Source organism: Schistocerca gregaria, chromosome 9 (assembly GCF_023897955.1).
Source record: "Schistocerca gregaria isolate iqSchGreg1 chromosome 9, iqSchGreg1.2, whole genome shotgun sequence".
Classification (NCBI taxonomy): Eukaryota; Metazoa; Arthropoda; class Insecta; order Orthoptera; family Acrididae; genus Schistocerca; species Schistocerca gregaria.
Window position 1 is genome coordinate 180,183,574 of NC_064928.1, and position 21,484 is coordinate 180,205,057.

General features: G+C 43.7%; 1 protein-coding gene across 1 annotated transcript in view; it reads left to right on the forward strand.

Moving 5' to 3' along the window:
* LOC126291489 (complement factor D-like) overlaps nt 1–21,484 on the forward strand; it is a 72,226-nt gene that overhangs the window by 40,788 nt on the left and 9,954 nt on the right. Inside the window, exon 3 of the mRNA XM_049984997.1 lies at nt 12,904–13,134. Within this exon, the coding sequence (XP_049840954.1) occupies nt 12,904–13,134 (231 nt within the window). The remainder of the gene's footprint in view (nt 1–12,903; nt 13,135–21,484) is intronic.

Below are 21,484 nucleotides of genomic sequence, written 5' to 3' on the forward strand. Positions count from 1 at the left end.
CCCACCAGCTTGAACAGTCCCCTCCTGACATGCATGGTCCATACAGGTTGTTTCTGTACCCGTACAAGTCAATTTGCTCGATACAATTTGCAACGATACGCTTTCGACCAGACAAATTTTTTTTCCGTCATCGACAGTCCAATATCGGTGTTGACAGGCCAAAGAGAGGCGTAAGGCTTTGTGTTGTGCAGTTATCAAGGGTACACGAGTGACCGTTTCAAAACATGTTCGTACAAATACCAGTCCAGCTTCCAAAGTGGCCTCACCTATTACTAAGTTTTCTCTTATTCCACAGGATGACCACAGCATTTACGAAAAGGCTATGTAACATCAGTATGGCCTTATTGTTAAGTTGTTTTTGTAATGCGATTTAGCCTGAAGATGAGGTATTACCTCGAAACATGTCGCTAAATAAATAAGTAATACAATAGTTGACAAAGTATGTGACAGGTAGCGGTAATTTAAAAAAAAAAAAAACATTTACAACATTTTATTGACTTCGACCTACACAGGGAGAACCTATCATCATAATAAAAATAACGGGAGCCAGAGGTCGTACGCAAAAGATGTTGTTGTTCGTTTCTTCCGCGCGCTGTTCGCGGGTGGAATAGTAGAGAATTATTGTGAAGGTGGTTCGATGAACCCTCTAGCAGGCACATAAGTGTGATTTGCTGAGTAGCCACGTATATCTATACGTAGAGGTGCTGGCAGACTACGCATAACTGTGCTAGTATCGTACGGTGTTTATAGTGATCAATAGCACCCTTGTGCCGATACGTTGTTCCAGGCACGTACACATCAACAGCCTCGCGTGTCAGTGGACAACTGCGCAGCTCGACCCGGCTGCCTCGCAGTGTACAAACATCCTAGCTTCCAAAATTACGTACCGGCACCTCAGCGCCTATCTGGCGGGACAGGGCTGCAACAGAGCTGCTTCTATCTCAGTATCGCTCGGAGCTAACGACGGCGTTACTCTGCAATTATTTATCCATTAGTATGGACAAGAAAAGAATAGAAGCTTTTGAAATGTGGTGCTACAGAAGAATGCTGAAGAATAGATGGGTAGATCACATAACTAATGAGGAGGTACTGAATAGAATTGGGGGAGAAGAGGAGTTTGTGGTAAAACTTGACTAGAAGAAGGGATCGGTTGGTAGGACATGTTATGAGGCATCAAGGGATCACCAATTTAGTACTGGAGTGCAGCGTGGAGGGTAAAAATCGTAGAGGGAGACCAAGAGATGAATACACAAAGCAGGTTCAGAAGGATGTAGGCTGCAGTACGCACTGGGAGATGAAGCAGCTTGCACAGGATAGCATGGAAACCTGCATCAGACCAGTCTCAGGACTGAAGACACAACAACAACAATACTGGTTCCTTACTTCTGAAGGATCTTCCGTGATCGATTGGTTGAAGAATTTCATTTGTCATCCGAGGCTTGCGTTTATTGCTCTTTCTGTCCTTTAGTTTCTCTTGTCTCACGGTAGCGTGCTCGCTTCCTGAGCACGGGGTCCCAGGTTCGATTCTTGGTGGGGTCAGGGATTTTCACTTGCCTCGTGATGACTGGGTGTTGTGTCGTCTTCATCGTCATTCATTCCCATTATGGTTGGAGGAAGGCAATGGCAAACCACCTCCACCAGGACCTTTCCTTGTATGGTGGTGCAGGTCTCCTGCATCGTTTCCCCGCGCACTGCCAAGGAGTATGGGACTTTATCTTATCTAGTTTTCCTTGGTTCAGTTCGTTCACTGTAGATCTGACTTGGTTCCACATGTCTTTTTGTTTGATGGGAGGTAACCTAGAATTGTGCACAAGGCGGGCCGAACTTCTTTGTATCTGTATTTGTATTTATTTGGTCCGGTAAATCTTACATGTACTGTACAGAACATCAGATGTTGGACACGTCATTACAAATGTATCTTATGTTCGCATGGTGTTTTCTATGTATTAATGAATACATTTTTTCATTCTTACTTATAATTAAACCAGTGTGGCTAGTAAATTAGAATCGAAAATATGAATACACTAATATTTATGATTACAGTCTTTACATCTTAAATTGATATATTTACACAATATTTTTGTAAGTGATAAGAAATATGGCTTATACTCTTAACATTAACTTTTTTATGTTCTCAAATATTTTGGAGGACAGGAGGAAGGCTTTAAGAGATATGCTTTTAATACTGCTTTCATTTTTTTTAATATCATTTGTTGCTTTAATTTTTTTGCAACTTATCACAATAAGTTTTACTGTGGTGTAATATTCCGTTTAGGCATGAACTGGTTTTTATTTGGAACATGTGATAGTTAGTTTTCTGTCTCGTGCTGCGATGATGCCGATTTTCATTTTTGAGGAGGGCGCTTCAGTTTGTTGTTCCATATTTCATAGTAATCATAACACTTTCAAATATGTAAATTCATGCAAGAGGAATAATCCCTATCCTTCTCAATAATGGTTTGCAGGGTTTGTTCTTTCTATTGCAGCCATGATTCTCACACTTCTTTTTTGCATCCTGATTAGTTTTAGGCACGATGGCGAGTTACCACAGGCAGGATGTTTCAGAGGAATGCAAACAGTTCGCTGGCCGATTCGTAATTGCGTGGCCTTTCTGCAGTGTCACCACGACTGTTCCTCAGTACTGTACCTTGGAGTTCACGGATTACATTTCGACTGGTTCATTGAACTGGATGATATTTTTCATTTTCATATTAATTGCCGCTTGCAAAAGGTTGTTATCGGCGTTAATAGCAGCATTACGATATGTCTTCACAGTTCTTATGGAATTACTGAATCGTGTTTATTGATACTTCTGTCGAAGTTTGTGGTCCATGTTTGTTGAGGGGCAGCTCAAAATGAGTGCTTACTGTTATTAACTTCTCCTCCTGGGATACTGCACAAGTCGATCACCTGAATCATTGCTAGTCCCTAAATTAAAACGATCTATTATATCAGATTGACGACTATGGGCTACTTTGGCACTGAAATTGCCCATCGCTATGGTAATCTTAGTTAGTTTGGTGAAAGACAGAGTTGTCTTGATTTTCGTGTATTAACTTTCGATATCATCACTTCATGCGTCCCAGGTTGGGGCATACAGCTGGATAGCATTCAGCATAATGGGTTTTGTTTTGAACTGTAAGAAAATGACCTTATTGGACAGAGATACAAATTTCTTGACGGTTCCATTGATAAGTCGGTATACTATGCGACCTACTCAAATGAAATGGTGAAGATCACTGTTGGCTACATATATCAAGTTTAAATTTTCCAGAAATAGGCCAGCTTGTCTCACTGATTCTGAGGGTGTCGACTCTGAGTCTTTCCACATCTCGACGTTCAGAGTGGCTGTCCTTTTCGAAACTACCTCAGCCACTGAAGGACTGCTGGGAAGTGTGGACTTTGGTTTCAGATTTTCCAGTCGTGCTAGAGATTTTCGTGGGAAATACATATGAGGTGGTTTTCCAAAGATTTCTTCGCGCTGTTTTCACACCGCTTATGCCACTATGGCTACTCTCTCAAAGGTGTGTCATACTACCATAACAACCAACATCTAGACTGATGCCGAAGTGCAATAATAACGAAGTTACTGCTCTCTCTCATTAAGAATTTCTGTAGCATTTCCTCCACTGAGGGGCCACATTCCTCCCTCAAGGATCATTTGCCAGAGTTCCCGGCCTTTCACAGTAAAGATAAGACTAGAGACTGTAAATGAATGACTCGCAACCTCACACTGTCAGGGTAGAAAAAAGTAAGAGTTGGGCGAGAGAGGGTGATAGGAAAGAGAACAGAAGTTACTCACTAGTAAGTGGAAGAAGTGTCAGACTTGACTAAGAGCTTGTGTGGTTGCTGCCCATATAGTCCCAAGAAGGGAGCCCTCTAACGGACTACTCTTTGTCTGGCCTCTCGCCTACTGACCAGGCATAGCTGAATAGATGACTGAGGCACAAAAGCTTCGTCACTGCATTGGGGGTTAGTCCACAAGAAGGTTTAATATCGTTAATGCAACTAAACCGGAGATCTCTTGGAAAAAATAATCATAAAAATACTTGATACTACTGAAATTCTCAGAAGAAAAATCAAGGATAGAAAACAATTCGAAAATAAAAAAAACCAAGCAAATTTGACAAGTCTCAAGAAAAGAAACAACAAGGAAAATGGGCAGAGGGAAGAAAGAAAGAGATGAAAAGGTATTGGGAGCAAAAGAAAAGTAGAAAATGAAATAAAACTCTGCTTGGGTCAAGTTCACATGCTGTCCTGAATGGGAATAATCGGAAACTACATTTTTAAAGATGGTGACGGCAAAATTGCTTGCTATTGGCTGGAGCCCCCTGATGTCACAGCGAGGATGCATATTACAACAGAGCAGGATGGTTATATGGAAAACGCGTTGCATCACAGATGATGTGACGCGTTACTGGTTTATTTTACTCTTGGTAGGATTCAGTAACAAGTTGGGCAAATCAGATCAAGTGGCATGACAGATGATTACGCCCAGGGCTACGTAAACAGTAGCGAAGATGAAGGAAAAAGTCACTCATTTGATGAAGAAACAGATAGCATTGTACCCTATTCCAGATTTCCATCGCCGTTTATCAGATGGAGATGCAATCCCTAGCTGCTTCCTTCTTGTGGCATATTTCTTCATGATGTCCAACTTAGCTTTTTGATTCAAATACCAAATCTTCACTAATGTTCTCGTTATTACATAACGAGTAATAAATTGTGTCATGAATCTCAGGGAATTTTTTTTTCAAATAGAGGACAGATATTTTATGACGTTTTTTTTTTGTTTGTTTCCAAACTCTGTTCCATTAAAAGCACTAAATTCTGCTTCAAGGCACAGATGGTATTATATATCAGTACCACACAATAGATATCACAGCAACAGAATTGCAAGTTTCCACCTGACGCCGACAGCAGTCGTGCGGGATCTGGCGGACCCAATGGAGAGCACCCGCTGTGCCATGCCTCCAGTGGCTCTGTAGCACGAGCGTCCTCTGCCAGCGCTCTATAGGACGCTCAGCCCACTTACACTCGTTGCCTCTCCACTACGACGCCACCATTCGTCATTACTTTGTGGAGCCTGATCCTTGTTGACACTGTAATAGCTGGACTCTGCTTCTTGCTGCATTATTTGTAATTAGTCTTTATACAGCACGAGGAATAAAAGTTAAGGAGATCTATTTGCTGTGTTATCTTGTTCGCCAATCACTTAAGCTCCTGGCCTGCTTTCCTACGATGATTGTTGCTTCATCAGTCAGTAACTCACCTCTCCTTACCATTGTGTATGAATGCGTTGTTTTTCTACACTCCTGGAAATTGAAATAAGAACACCGTGAATTCATTGTCCCAGGAAGGGGAAACTTTATTGACACATTCCTGGGGTCAGATACATCACATGATCACACTGACAGAACCACAGGCACATAGACACAGCCAACAGAGCATGCACAATGTCGGCACTAGTACAGTGTATATCCACCTTTCGCAGCAATGCAGGCTGCTATTCTCCCATGGAGACGATCGTAGAGATGCTGGATGTAGTCCTGTGGAACGGCTTGCCATGCCATTTCCACCTGGCGCCTCAGTTGCACCAGCGTTCGTGCTGGACGTGCAGATCGCGTGAGACGACGCTTCATCCAGTCCCAAACATGCTCAATGGGGGACAAATCCGGAGATCTTGCTGGCCAGGGTAGTTGACTTACACCTTCTAGAGCACGTTGGGTGTTACGGGCTACATGCGAACGTGCATTGTCCTGTTGGAACAGCAAGTTCCCTTGCCGGTCTAGGAATGGTAGAACGATGGTTTCGATGACGGTTTGGATGTACCGTGCACTATTCAGTGTCCCCTCGACGATCACCAGAGGTGTACGGCCAGTGTAGGAGATCGCTCCCCACACCATGATGCCGGGTGTTGGCCCTGTGTGCCTCGGTCGTATGCAGTCCTGATTGTGGCGCTCACCTGCACGGCGCCAAACACGCATACGACCATCATTGGCACCAAGGCAGAAGCGACTCTCATCGCTGAAGACGACACGTCTCCATTCGTCCCTCCATTCACGCCTGTCGCGACACCACTGGAGGCAGGCTGCACGATGTTGGGGCGTGAGCGGAAGACGGACTAACGGTGTGCGGGACCGTAGCCCAGCTTCATGGAGACGGTTGCGAATGGTCCTCGCCGATACCCCAGAAGCAACAGTGTCCCTGATTTGCTGGGAAGTGGCGGTGCGGTCCCCTACGGCACTGCGTAGGCGGTGCGGTCCCCTACGGCACTGCGTAGGATCCTACGGTCTTGGCGTGCATCCGTGCGTCGCTGCGGTCCGGTCCCAGGTCGACGGGCACGAGCACCTTCCGCCGACCACTGGCGACAACATCGATGTACTGTGGAGACCTCACGCCCCACGTGTTGAGCAATTCGGCGGTACGTCCACCCGGCCTCTCGCATGCCCACTATACGCCCTCGCTCAAAGTCCGTCAACTGCACATACGGTTCACGTCCACGCTGTCGCGGCATGCTACCAGTGTTAAAGACTGCTATGGAGCTCCGTATGCCACGGCAAACTGGCTGACACTGACGGCGGCGGTGCACAAATGCTGCGCAGCTAGCGCCATTCGACGGCCAACACTGCGGTTCCTGGTGTGTCCGCTGTGCCATGCGTGTGATCATTGCTTGTACAGCCCTCTCGCAGTGTCCGGAGCAAGTATGGTGGGTCTGACACACCGGTGTCAATGTGTTCTTTTTTCCATTTCCAGGAGTGTATGTACAGACCCTCAAGAGGTAAAACTGATTTTCAGCCTGGATAGGCTTTTTACTTCAGTTTTTGCTGCTGGGAAATCGACTTATTTAACAGGGTTTTAGCTTTTAATGTATTTTACCTCATCGGGAAGAACATCTGAAATTACAGTCATCGTACACTGTTACCACATATGTTAACAATTTCTCTTCGACTCTGACAGCTCCTATTGGCATACTTCTAATTTGACTATGTCATGAACAGGAAGAGGTGTCTAATGTACCAAAGGTTGTGAGTTCAAGCCTTGCGAGATACAAATTTTTGTTTTTAAATCTGATATAATTAAATTTTCATCAAGACATTTGAGTCTCATCTTTATCTATGATAAAGATGGAAACTGAAGAAATGAATTAAAGTTTGTACCATGGCCTGAACTGGAACCCAGGTTTACTTGCTTATATCAGATCTATAGATCACTTAAGCCTGAGGTAAAGCCAGGATTTCCCTATTACATCCAACGCTGGGATTCTATTCCAATACCGGAGAGCTTCGGCAATAGTGACAATCTAAGAAGGGGAAAATAAGCTGAAGTTGTGAACTGAAGTTTGTGTTAGGGAGAGCAAGAGACTATGGTAGTTCATGCAGCTACATTAGCTATAGGGCTGTGATGGGTAATGGTTAGCATGCATGCCTAGTAAGCAAGGAGACCAAGTCCCCACCATGGCATAAACTTTAATTCATTTCTTCAGCGTCCACCATTTTAGCACTGTCTCGAAATAACTTTGATAATTATTTTCATTAAATTAATTGGTTTAAATGTATTTTTTTATTTTTAAGCCTTCGCTGTGTCATTTTAATATTGTATCAATATTTTCATTTGCTCATTTTTGATTTGGAAACTTCTTTTACATGATTTTAATCATTTTTAGAGTTCCGTACATCAGTCGATAAAAACTGTTGCTGTTCACCAGAGACAAGGGTATCGCCAGGTGTGCTCCAGGATAGTCTGATGGAACTGCTATTATTCTCTGTGTACATAAATGATTGAGCGAGTAGAGTGGGTAGCATGCTACGGTTGTTTGCTGATGATGCTGTGGTTTATGGTAAGGTGTTGAAGTTCAGTGACTGTAGGAGGATACAAGATGACTTAAACAAAATTTCTAGTTGGTACAACGAATGGCAGATAGCTCTAAATGTGGAAAAATGTAAGTTAATGCAGATGAGTAGGAAAAACAAAACCCTTAGTATTCGGATACAGCATTAGTAGCGTCCTGTTTTACACAGTCATTTCGTTTAAATATTTGGATGTAACCTTGCAAAGCGATATGGAATGGAACGAGCATGAGGGGATTCTGGTAGGAAAGGTGAATGGTCGACTTCGATTTATTGGGAGAATTCAAGGAAAGTGTGGTTCCCCTGTAAAGTAGACCGCGTACAGGACACTAGTGTAACCTGTTCTTGAGTACTGCTCGAGTGCTTTGGGTCTGCACCAGGTCTGATTAAAGAAGCAATTCAGCGGTCAGCTGCTAGATTTATTACTGGTAAGTTCGAACAATATGCAAGTGTTATGAATATGCTTTGCGAACTCAAATGGGAATTCCTGGAGCGAAGGTGACATACTTTTCGAGGAACAATACTCAGAAAATTTAGAGAATCAGCATTTCAAGCTGACTGCAGAATTATTCTTTTGCCTCCAACATACATAAGGACCACGAAGCTACGATACGAGAAATGTTTAATCTCTATCAACAAACTTCTCATCATTTCAACTGTAGTGACGTCTGTGTACAATTGACGTGTTTCACTCCTTTCCGTTCTGAAATCATATCGCTTTACACCTCGACCAAATATTTTTTTTTACGATTCGAAATACATATAACTATGAACTAGCATATTTTGGGTAGAGAACGCCACAGCATACAGAGCCAAGTAATATTACTGGTTCCTCGCACACATAGAACTAGTATGAGTATGAACATTTCGTCTTGTCATTCTAGAATGCAACGTAGTTTCATTTATTAAAAACATATGTGGTGCACCCTCTCTCTTATACATACTTGTTACAGCTCATCTCGATAGATTACCTCATCTGTATAATGACTTTGTTTTCTATTTCAAATATATCCGTGACGCCACCTCTATCCCTCTCTCTGTGTATAAATAACATACAGATATTTTCCCCAAAGAGTCTGTTGACATCTCTCTCTCTCTCATCCTTTAGTGCATATCTCCATCAGTTTGGAGGCTGATGGTTCCAGTAATTCGCTAGTCCTTGTACCTTTCTAGGAAAGTACCCAGGAGAGAAGATGTTAAGGTTGTGAAGGAATGAGGATAGGGTGTCTTGGTCATGAGTCCAGATCATGAAGTATTACCAATGGACCTGAACCAGCTTAGGGCTTTGGTGTTTTGCGACCCTAGGAGATTCTCCTCTAGATGGTACATAAACAGGTTGGCTTAGGAGGGTGCACTTCGAATGCCCATGGCTGAGCCAGACTCTCCTGTATGCTTCATCTGTCTTCTTAAATCTTGTGTCCCCCTTGCCGGACAGTGACCACCTCATGTCTGATGGCTCCATCTTGACCTCTATCCACATTAAACCCACCAATCAACAAAAGTACCTGCATTTTGGCAGCTGCCATCCCTTCCACCCCCAAAAATGCGTAGACGACTTGCCTGACTCACGCCACTCCCTCGTGGAATTACGCAGGAGTTAACGTGCGGATCAACTGCAACAGCAGAAAGAACAGTAATTTCCCCCTCATCTGTCGTCACTTCTTTCCTTCTGTTACGTTGTCTAGGTATTACACTACCATTTTCACGTAACTGGTTGAAGAGGTTCATAAATAACTGCCGAGATGATTGAGGTTCTAAACATTCATGGTGGTGTCTGTTTGTTCTATATCGTGTCTCCCTACCACTTTCGTGCAACGACGCTCTGAGCATGTTTTTTAGGGAATTGACTAGTTTGAGCCTGGGACCTGTTGCTGGTAAGGAGACGCCAGACCACACATGACATGTAGAATTCAGAAGAGTTCAGTGAGACTAGCGATGATGTAACCAAATACTAAATGATCTCGGCGTCAGCTGCACTTCACTCCCTGTAAATGAATCTTAATACTAACTAAATTTAGTGGAAGGGGTTCAAGGCTTTCCTATTTTTAGTTAGCTGGTGAAATAACGTCAAAAAAGCAGTTAAGTTTACCATTGGAAATTTTATTCTACTCACAAAACATCGTTTATAAATTGCACTATTGATAAAAGGAAATGATTTAATACAGGATGGTAAAAACCAACTGCGTTCAACAAAAATGTGAACGAATATTCCCTGAGTGGGTTTCCAAGTTCTACAATGGATCGAAGGATGACCTATGCCATATCACATCTATAATCGAGGTTTAATTTAAGTTTCACAAAAGAGAAAACTATCAAAATGGTCCACAGTGACCCTCAATTATCTTTAATTACTTATCTAACTTGTCGTAAATTACAGTGGCTGATGTGGCTTCTCAGTAACTATATAACAGAAAAATCATCGCGTTTCAGATCTTTACTTCAAGTGGCAAATGTGAACACCATGAGTTTTAATTAACGATCGACACTAGTATTACGCAAAAAAGGGGTGTAACAGATGAGTCTTCTGCAGTTCTGAGTGAAGCCTTATGCGCTCAAAAATGCAGCATCGCGTGCGTTCATTACCCTGTCGGTGTTTAGGCAGCGTCAGGGCGACAGCGGCCGGTGCACCAGCCATCCAGCTCGCTGTCTCGGAACTAACTCTCTCCTAACTTCTCCTTACTAGAATTTACCGAAGTTGGTTTAAAAACACTAACTGGCTGTGTTTTCATCTGACCAATCAGGGTCTCAATGTTAACCTTAAGCTCCGCCTACAAAAATTCTTCCTATCCAATGAGAAACGTTATACTTTTCGTGGTGGGGCAATGTTTTTAAAGTTTGCAGCGTAACAGAGGCGCTAAAATGTCTCACGTTAAAACCTGCAGCTGGTGTGGTCCTTTTAACGTTATCGTAAGATCTATACTGTTCTTCTGGAGGGCTCTATCTTTTAACATGGGTTGGGGGGTGGTCCTTGACGTACCTGAGACGCGAAAAAGTCTCACGCTAAAACTTGCGGGTGTTGGTGGCCCTTTTTGTGTTATCGTAAGATCTATAGTGTTTTTCTTGAGGGCTCTAGCTTTTAACACGGGCTGGGGGGTGGTCCTTGATGTAACAGAGACGCGAAAAAGTCTCACGCTAAAACGTGTGGATGGTGAGCCCTAGTGGTTAGCTGGCGACGTGGGTGTCAAGGCCGTCCCTTATCGTAGGGCCTTCTAGCTTAACACGGTTCTGCTCTCGGCTTCTGTTCTCGTTTCTCCCCTCAGAACTGCGTCAGTCTCATGGTGGGAAGGTACGACATGCATTTAGGCATTCTTGTGTTAGTCTGTGGTATTCCATTTGCTCACTCGTTGCACATATTACTTTGGTTAATTTAATGTCACGATTTATTCGGAGCTATGTGACATACTACTAGATTTGCTTATCATGTCAGGGTTTTCATGGAAGGTGTTGGATTTGCCTGACACCTTACAAGGTCTGTTAGGATATCTTGTCGCATACACTGTATAAGAATGAAATGCATTCTTTCTACACTTCCCACACACCATGAGCATGTCGCCTTCTTTTGCATTGTAAATCCCTTCGTCCATTCACGACCTACTGCTTGGACTGTCACACAGTAACTGACCAGCAAGTCGCAGCCCACTCAAGGCACACACAAGCACACTGTAATAACATCATACCATGCTACTACGCTGGTTGAATGGCACAAACAAGTGTCACAGTGGATGGTTTTCAAAATACATTTTGTAAACGACTCTATGTGGACTCCTGTTACAGACTGACTAACTTTTAACCTATCATACTTTCAGTTTGTTAATGCCAATAGGTCCACAGCTCGTGATATTGCGGTAGCATTCTCGCTTCCCATGCACAGGGTTCTGGGTTCGATTCCCGGTGGGGTCAGGGATTTTCACCTGCCTCGAGATGACTGGGTGTTGTCGTATCGTCTTCATCATTATCATTCATCCCCATTACGGTCGGAGGAAGGCAATAGCAAACCACGTCCACTAGGTAGCGGTGTGGGTCTCCCGCATCGTATGGGGGACTTCATCATCATCATCAATGTCAATAGGCGTTGTTCCATTTAAGGGAGGTAGGGCGTCAAACGGGCCGACTTCGAGAAGGAGAGGCACCACAGGACATTTTAATTTGCACTGTCGATACTTTTAGAAATAAATTCATAAAACTGTGTCAGCATCCCCAGGAAGGATTCAGGATTCACACTCATGCTCAAACAAGAAAAAATAATATTTTTTAAATGTGAAATTTCATGATTTTTTTCACTTGCTGTTGGCTTCATTTGTTGCTATAGGTACACTTTTCTTCGGAAGTAAGAGAGATTCTTCGATGAATTTTGCACAGCTTACAAACCATACTTACAGGTGTATGAAACTCTAGTATTTATTTAATCTGTGGAAAAATGGATGGGCTGTTACGTTTTAAACTTCGTGTTTAAAGAAAACTCGAATTTTATAGTTAATTATCTCAATTTTTACCACATTTGGGAAATTCTAGAGTTTCATACACCTGTAAGTATGGTTTGTATGCTGTGCAAAATTCATCGAAGAATCTCTCTTACTTATGAAGAAAAGCAACAAATGCTGCCAAACCAAGTGAAAACATGATGAAGCTTCACATGTAAAAAAAATTTGTTTTGTTATGTTTTTGAACATCCTCTGCTGGGAGTGTGAATGCTGAATCCTTCCTGGTCATGCTAACAAATTTTTATAAATTTATTTGTAAAAGCATAGACAGTGTAAATTAAATTGTCCTGTGGTGCCTCTCCTGCTCCAAGTCGGCCCGTTTGACGTCCAACCCCCTTACAAACAGTGTATCTTTCCATACAAAATTCACTTTCTAAGTGTTATCATAATGTGTTTAATGGCTCACAATACAATGCCCTGACTAACAACCCCTGTGTAAACTGCACATCAACAGCAGTTCCATTTCCGCAGTATTTGCGGTGCATTTTTTGGGCGATTCCCGCATTATATGTGTTGTTATAAGTGTGCGGCGTAAAAGACGGCTTGCAGAGGGGTTGCCTTGCGGTCCGCAGGTGGGGCAGCGGCAAGCTGACGTGCGCCATGATAGGCTTCGGCGAGGCGGTGGTGGGCGACCGCCAGCACCTGCTCCACTATGTGGCGCTGGAGATGCGCGACTACGGGCCGTGCCAGGAGCTCGCCTCCGCCATGGGCATCCCCATCGGCGATAACTCCTTCTGCACCACCAAGACCAAGAAGGCGTCCATGTGCGAGGGGGACTCCGGCGGGCCGGTCATGTGCCGAGGGTCAGTAGCCACGACTGATGGCGATTCATTACGGGACACGGCCAGTTTCGGCTTTGTGCTCACCTGGAGCTGATTATTCGTCTGTTTTCGTCTTTCCACATTCATCTTTGGAATTCACTATTTTAATACGCTACTGGCCATTAAAATTGCTACACCATGAAGATGACAAGCTACAAACGCGAAATTTTACCAAAAGGAAGAAGACGCTGTGATATGCAAATGAATAACTTTTCAGAGCATTCACACAAGCTTGGCGCCGGTGGCGACACCTACAAAGTGCTGACATGAGGAAAGTTTCTGTGGTGTGCGTACTGTAACGCCTTCGGTACACACACCATCAGATTAATTGACTTGTCGCTCTAACTAAGTAGGCGAGTGTCAGCAATATGTCTCGTGGTCTTATCGTGGCGTGTTTATCTACTGCCGTTAGGTCAGACGATAGAAATGCCGCTTGCACGCTTAGAGTAGCAGATTGGCGGTGACCCACTTTAAACAGAACTTGATTAATTTTCACACACATTTATTAAAATAACAAGCAGCATAAAAATTATTTAACTTGGTTCTGGATGCTGTTTACAATTAACAATCTGAAGTTCCTTTGGTCTTGGTACGTTAGTCTTATTCTCACATATCTATGATACTTGACAAAGTGTCTATACATTTATCTTCATGGCTATGTGCAGTAATGCGGTAATGCGGTAATCTTATTAGGCGCAGACTGAAACGTGACTATAGATTGGTACAGACTAATGTAGACTGGTACAGACAAATCCAGACTTGTACAGACTAATGCAGACTGACTAATCGTTATAATACCTCGTGCGTTCATGTATCGCTGCACGAGTGTGATCCACAAGGAGAAAAGGTTCTACATTAGCAGCAATCTCATTGGCTGCGTCACATATTAATTCATGGATCCGCGAAAGCAGAATTTGGTCCATCTCTAAGGCAGCGCCATCCCATAGTGCGGAGATGGAAGAGCGCTGCGTCTGTGCTGTTGTGCTTAGCGGGGCGCACTGTAGTGGGACAGTTGTGTATGCGCTGACTACACAAACTATGTACACAACAGTTTCCAACCGATTTCTCATACACAAACAGCAGCTGAGCGGCCTTGCCTGGTAAAACGTTGTTGTGATGCCTCGTGTAAGAGGAGAAATGCGTTCCAATACGTTTCCGACTTTGATAAAGGTCGGATTGTAGCCTATCGCGATTGCGGTTTATCGTATCGCGACATTGCTGCTCGCGTTGGTCGAGATCCAATGACTGTTAGCTGAATATGGAATCGTTGGGTTCAGGAGGGTAATACGGAATCCTGTGCTGGATCCCAACGGCCTCGTATCACTAGCAGTCGAGATAACAGGCGTCTTATCTGCATGGCTGTAATGGATCGTGCAGCCACGTCTCGATTCCTGAGTCAGCAGATGGGGACGTTTTCAAGACAACAACCATCTGCACGAACAGTTAGAAGAGGTTTGCAGCAGCGTGGACTGTCAGCTCAGAGACCGTGGCTGCAGTTACTCTTGACGCCGCATCACAGACAGGAGCGCCTGCAATGGTGTACTCGATGACGAAACTGGGGGCACAAATGGCAGAACGTCATTTTTTCGGGTGAATCCAGGTTCTGTTTACAGCATCATGCCATTCGCATCCGTGTTTGGCGACATCGCAGTGAACGCACATTGGAAGCGTGTATTCATCATCGTCATACTGGCGTATCACCTGGCGTGATGGTGTGGAGTGTCATTGATTACACGTCTCGGTCACCTCTTGTTCGCATTGACGGCACTTCGAACAGTGGACGTTACATTTCAGATGTGTTACGACCCGTGGCTCTACCCTTCATTCGATCCCTGCGGAACCCTACATTTCAGCAGAATAATGGACGACCACATGTTGCAGGTCCTGTACAGGCCTTCCTGGATACAAAAAATGTTCCACTGCTGCCCTGGTCAGCACATTCTCAAGCCTCTCACCAATTGAAAACTGCTGGTCAATGGTGGCCGAGCAACTGGCTCATCACAATACGCCAGTCAGTACTCTTAATGAACTGTGGTATCGTGTTGAAGCTGCATGGGCAGCTGTACCTATACACGCCATCCAAGTTCTGTTTGACTCAATGCCCAGGTGTATCAAGGCTGTTACTACGGCCAGAGGTGGTTGTTCTGGGTACTGATATCTCAGGATCTACGCACCCAAATTCCGTGAAAATGTAATCACATGTCAATTTCTTCTTGATGTAGCAATTTTAATGGCCAGTAATGTAAGAGGCGAAGTAACTGATGTTGAGTAAACAAAAACAAAGCCCACCCAGTTAACTGTGCAGTCTAACGCACAGCTTTCCCGATTGGGAAGGAGCGCCTGGTCCCCGGCACGAATTCGCCCGGCGGACTTGTATCGAGGTCCGGTGAGCTGGCCAGTCTGTGGATGGCTTTTAGGCGGTTTTTCATCTGCCTCGGCAGATGTGGGCTGGTTCGCCTTATTCCACCTCAGCTACACTATGTCGGCTATTGATGCACAAACAAGTTCTCCATGTACTTGTACACAACCATTTACTCTACCACACAAACATAGGGGCTACACTTGCCTGGTGTGAGACGTTCCCTGGGGGGGTTGGGGGTGGGGACACCGGGGGCCAAACCACACAACAATCCTGAAAGAGTGGTTCAGTGTGGGGCGCTGGAGGGGTGAAGTGGACTGTGGTAGTTGTCGTGGGCTTGTGGACCACTGCAGCTGCAGTGGGGACGGAGCCTCGCCGACGTTTCTAGCCCCGGGCAACATACAATACAATACAGAAACAAGTCAAAGAATTGGAATTGGCTAACTGACAGGTGGAACAGGGAGGGTAATAATAGGGGTATGATGCCTATCTGCTAGTGTTACTTCACTGTCTGAAGCAGGGGTGCCTCGTGAAAAATTTTACCAATGTGCTACAATGTGGTGGCCTATAGCCTTATGATCTTCGGGGGTAACAGCCAATACATATCAGAAAAGGAAGTGTACGATTTGCATGCCGCTAAAACTCATAAACGAGTCCCGATAGGGTGAAGGGAGTTGTAAGGTGTGGTGTTCGGGAACATTCTGGGACGTTGCAGATCACTGTGGAACATTCCAGAACACTCTCGAATATTATGGAATGTTCTGGACCATTGCGGATCATCCGAAGACTTTTTGGTATGTTCTGGAATTCGTCACTGGTGAGGCTATCCAGTAGTTGGAGTATGTAATGCAAGACCCGTCATGAGTTCGAACGTCATTTCCTTATCAGCGACGAAGGGAGGAACGGAAAAAGTAGTTAAGTGAGTAAATGAAACAAATAGACCAGCGTGAGTGGTCAAAGTGATACAGTAACTGAAAGTAACTCCAAAATAAACTATGTAAGTATGTAAAGTGTTCTTAATGTATTTGTTAATAAAAAGTTGAATACGGTACCCAAAGGTAAAAGAGAAGCTGATCTCCCCAGTTCTGAAGCAAAATGGCGAAAACAAATAGAACAGCGAAAAAACGAAACAGACGAAGAGCGCGAAGTTTCCAACAAACAACAATGAGCAGAGAAATCGAGGAACAACGAAATCGACGGACTGAAGAATAAACAATTGGGACTCAGTCTTATAAAAAAAAATTGCGAACTCAAGCCAGCCACGAATATATCACCCGGTGAGAAGCACGGACAAGTAAACAGTACAACCTAACAAATGACGCATTCCACTGCAACCTGACGAAATAATATAACAAATACAAAAATGTCGTAAGCGGAAAAATGGATAACATCTGCCAGTTTTGCAATGCGAAAAAATTCAGTAAAGAAACACCTGGAGTCTCTTACATGAATGGGAAAATTCTATTAACACCACTAGAAGCACCTCCGGCAGGACAGTTTACAGAGGTGAAATCGATTATGGTTTTTCCATGCAAGGACAAATGTGTCACAACATGGGCTCATTACTACCACTACCGAACGAAGACCATAAATTTCATCAGAAGTGAAGAAACAGAAATTGATCAACGATTTACAAATATCAGTGGACTGAGACGAAAAGTAGTCCGAGATCTACAGAGGATCTTTCATAAATACAATCAATTGATTCACATATTCAAAACAGCACTAGACTGAATGATTTCTGATGATTATAAAGTTATAATTCGATCCGACAAAAGATCACATGGAGAAAACGAACTTTGATTTAATGCGCCTCAGATAGACGAAGTGGCCATTATGGATAACGAAAACACAAACCATGACATAACTCTACAACGAAGATAGAAGGCCTACAATGCATTGCAGACACACATCATTCATATGATGCCCTCCAGTATCCTTTCATATTTCTGCACGGAGAGGACGGATATCATTTTAATGTGAAACAAATATCCAACGTCAAACAGGAGTAGAAACAAACAAATAACTCATTTCCAAGGAGCTCTATGTTTATCACTTAATGATCAGAGACGATGAAACACATAATCAGATTCTCCACACTCGCCGTTTATTCCAACAATTTCTGGTACATTTGCATGCAAAAACAGAAGCGGAATCGATCCTTTACCTAGGAGTGAATCACAAGAAACTACACACGGAAGATTACATCCATCTTTGAGACGCAATCATAAATGACGGAAACATTGACGACATTGGTACAATGGTAATCTTAGCCTCATCATACGTAGAAGTCCGAGACAAATGCACGAATACACTCAAAGTGCCATGACGTACAGAAGAAAACGTGGATGACCTGGCCTCTTCATAACATTTACATGCGACTCGCCGTGGCCAGAAATCAAAGAACAACTTAAATACGGACACCCCCCCCCGCCTCGACACGACATAACAGCCCGAGTTTCCCGACAAAAATAAATGAGATTTATTCAAGTCGCCACAAAATACCACATCTTTGGAACCGTTAGATGCTGGATGTAAACAATCGAATGACAAAAACGAGGCCTGCCACACGCACACAATCGCAAATGGCTACACGACAGACTTCATTCCACGGATCATCCAAGCTGAATTTCCCAGTCTGCAAGAAGATCCGGAATCGTACGACATATTTCTGAAAAACGTGATGTGTGTGCTGTCCTTGGTTAGTTAGGTTTAAGGGGAGCCGGAGGTGGTCAAATCCAAAAAAAAAAAAAAAAAAAAAAAAAAAAAAAAAAAAAAAAAAAAAAATTAAGATTTTTTTTTTTGCAACCGAAAATTAATTGGAACATTCCTCTTTAATGTAAACTTTGAATTATTGTTCTACTCGCCCTAGAAGTGGGGTTATTACCATTTTCCACCACGCCTGCAGAGGAAATGGGCGGCCGCTGAATGCATCTAACACCCTCTTGTGACTTCCTGGCGAACTGCTTGGGCTTCTAATAATTTCCGGGTATACAGCCGGATCCCGTCGACATTCTGCCACGATATTTCGGCCCAGAGACGTCCGGCCATCATCAGGTGAGTACACAACTACTGAAGAGCCCAGGTGCAGTCGCGGTATTTATACCGATTCTCGCGCACGTGTTGACATGCGCGGCATAGCCGAGTTGTACGTGCTGCCCTCGGTGGTGAAAGTAATAGATCATCTAGTCATTGAGTATCGAATGACGCTGTCTATTCCGCTGTGAATGTATAATTTTAATAACAGGATTCCAATTTTTATCCAGTTGAAAGCCGTTGTCACGATTTATAAGATTATCGGCAAGACGTATTTCCACTGATTCCTTGATTACTGAATCCCAAAATCCGGAAACCGGAGCTAAAATTTTTGTTCCATTATATTGCATTGAATGTCCCAATGAAATACAGTGCTCTGCTACTGCCGATATTGACGGTTGCCGCAGACGGGTGTATCTTTCATGTTCTGTACATCGTTCATGGACAGTTCTTGTCGTGTGGCCAATATATGCAGAGCCACATTCACAGGGAATTTTGTAGACGCCTGCTTTCTTCAGTTGTAAATCGTCTTTAACGGATCCAACCAGGGCCCGGTTCTTTGGTGGTGGACGGAAGATAACCTTGATTTTATTCTTCTTCAGTAGTCGGCCTATTTTCGACGACACATTCCCGGCGTATGGAAGAAACGCAATTGATTTAAAGTCGTAATCAGCGTCCTCAGTGCGCTGCTTCTTGTTATGACAGTTGCGCATGGCCTTTCTTATTTGGCGTGAAGTGTAGCCATTCTCTTTAAAAACCTTCTCCAAGTGTTCTAATTCTGCGGGGAGGTTTTCATCGTCCGATATTACATGCGCTCGATGTAGTAAGGTACTGAGAACACCGGCTGTTTGTGCTGGGTGGTGGCAGCTTGACGCCTGGAGATACAGATCTGTGTGAGTCGGTTTCCTGTACACAGAATGTCCTAATGACCCATCATTTTTACGGCATACTAGCACGTCTAGAAATGGTAAAGTGCCATCTTTTTCAATCTCCATCGTGAATTTGATGTTCTCATGTAAAGAGTTTAAATGATGAAGGAATTTCTCCAGTTCCTGTCTGCCATGAGGCCATACAACAAAAGTATCATCTACGTACCGCCAGAAGACCGTAGGCTTTAAGACAGCAGACTCAAGTGCTTTCTCCTCAAAGTCCTCCATAAAGAGATTAGCTACCACAGGGGACAAAGGGCTCCCCATGGCGACGCCGTCTGTTTGTTCAAAGAATTCGTCATTGAATAAAAAGTACGTTGAGGAGAGTATATGTTCAAACAAGGCCGTCATTTCTGCACTGAATAAGTTACCAATAAGATGTAACGATTCCATTAAAGGCACTTTGCTAAATAGTGAGACCACATCAAAGCTGACTAATAAATCCGAGTTGCTAAGCTTAACTTCCTTCAAGCGACTGACAAAATCCTCGGAATTACGTATATGGTGGCAACACTTACCCACATACGGCTTTAGTAGTGAGGCCAGATATTTTGCTGTAGAATAGGTGGCAGCACCAATATTACTCACTATTAATCGTAGTGGGGCACCATCCTTGTGTATCTTGGGAAGACCGTAGAGTCTTGGTGGTATTGCATTGTAAGAAAATCAAGGTTGTCTTCCGTCCACCAGCAAAGAACCGGGCCCTGGTTGGATCCGTTAAAGACGATTTACAACTGAAGAAAGCAGGCGTCTACAAAATTCCCTGTGAATGTGGCTCTGCATATATTGGCCAGACGACAAGAACTGTCCATGAACGATGTACAGAACATGAAAGATACACCCGTCTGCGGCAACCGTCAATATCGGCAGTAGCAGAGCACTGTATTTCATTGGGACATTCAATGCAATACAATGGAACAAAAATTTTAGCTCCGGTTTCCAGATTTTGGGATTCAGTAATCAAGGAATCAGTGGAAATACGTCTTGCCGATAATCTTATAAATCGTGACAACGGCTTTCAACTGGATAAAAATTGGAATCCTGTTATTAAAATTATACATTCACAGCGGAATAGACAGCGTCATTCGATACTCAATGACTAGATGATCTATTACTTTCACCACCGAGGGCAGCACGTACAACTCGGCTACGCCGCGCATGTCAACACGTGCGCGAGAATCGGTATAAATACCGCGACTGCTCCTGGGCTCTTCAGTAGTTGTGTACTCACCTGATGATGGCCGGACGTCTCTGGGCCGAAATATCGTGGCAGAATGTCGACGGGATCCGGCTGCATACCCGGAAATTATTAGAAGAACGAATACGCCGGGAAAATTTCAGAAATGCTTGGGCTTTTCTCGGCCTGTTACGCATACAGCGCCTTATGTTAAGCATACAGCGAGTGTGCAAGGGTTGGCTACATTGTTTTCTGTGACAAATGAAGCGCTAAGAGCTCTTTGCTGTTTACTGTTGCGAATTACTTCAGTGTTGCGCCTGTTGTTGGTAGTATTATACTTATTGTGTAAAGCGTTGTTCTGGTTACGATGCCACGTTTTAGTAACCATGTGTATACGAAGAGGAAGAACATAGGGAAAAGAAAATTAACACTAATACCAAGTTGTGATACTACAATTACTGAAACAGTGCGTTCTTCTGCTAAGCAACACACGGCCGGCCATAGCCTTGTGACATCTTCTAGCAAGAAGCTGACTGGTGGAAGTGACAGATTTCGTGAATATGTTAGTGACAGTGATGATATTAACGAAGTACTGAATATTGGATTATTATCTTCTGTGCTGAAAGAAAGTGTTTTGTGCAAAACGTGTTCAAGTGTAGGAGTGGGACTAGAGATAACAAAGCACTTTGGTTTAGCTTGTGAGATGAAGATAATCTGTGCATGTTGCTAGTATCAAGTGACTTTCTACAATTCACATGCCAGTCTCTTTGGTGGAAATGGACGATCTAGAGTGTTTGGTGTGAATGTTCGACTTGTGTATGGTCTTCGATC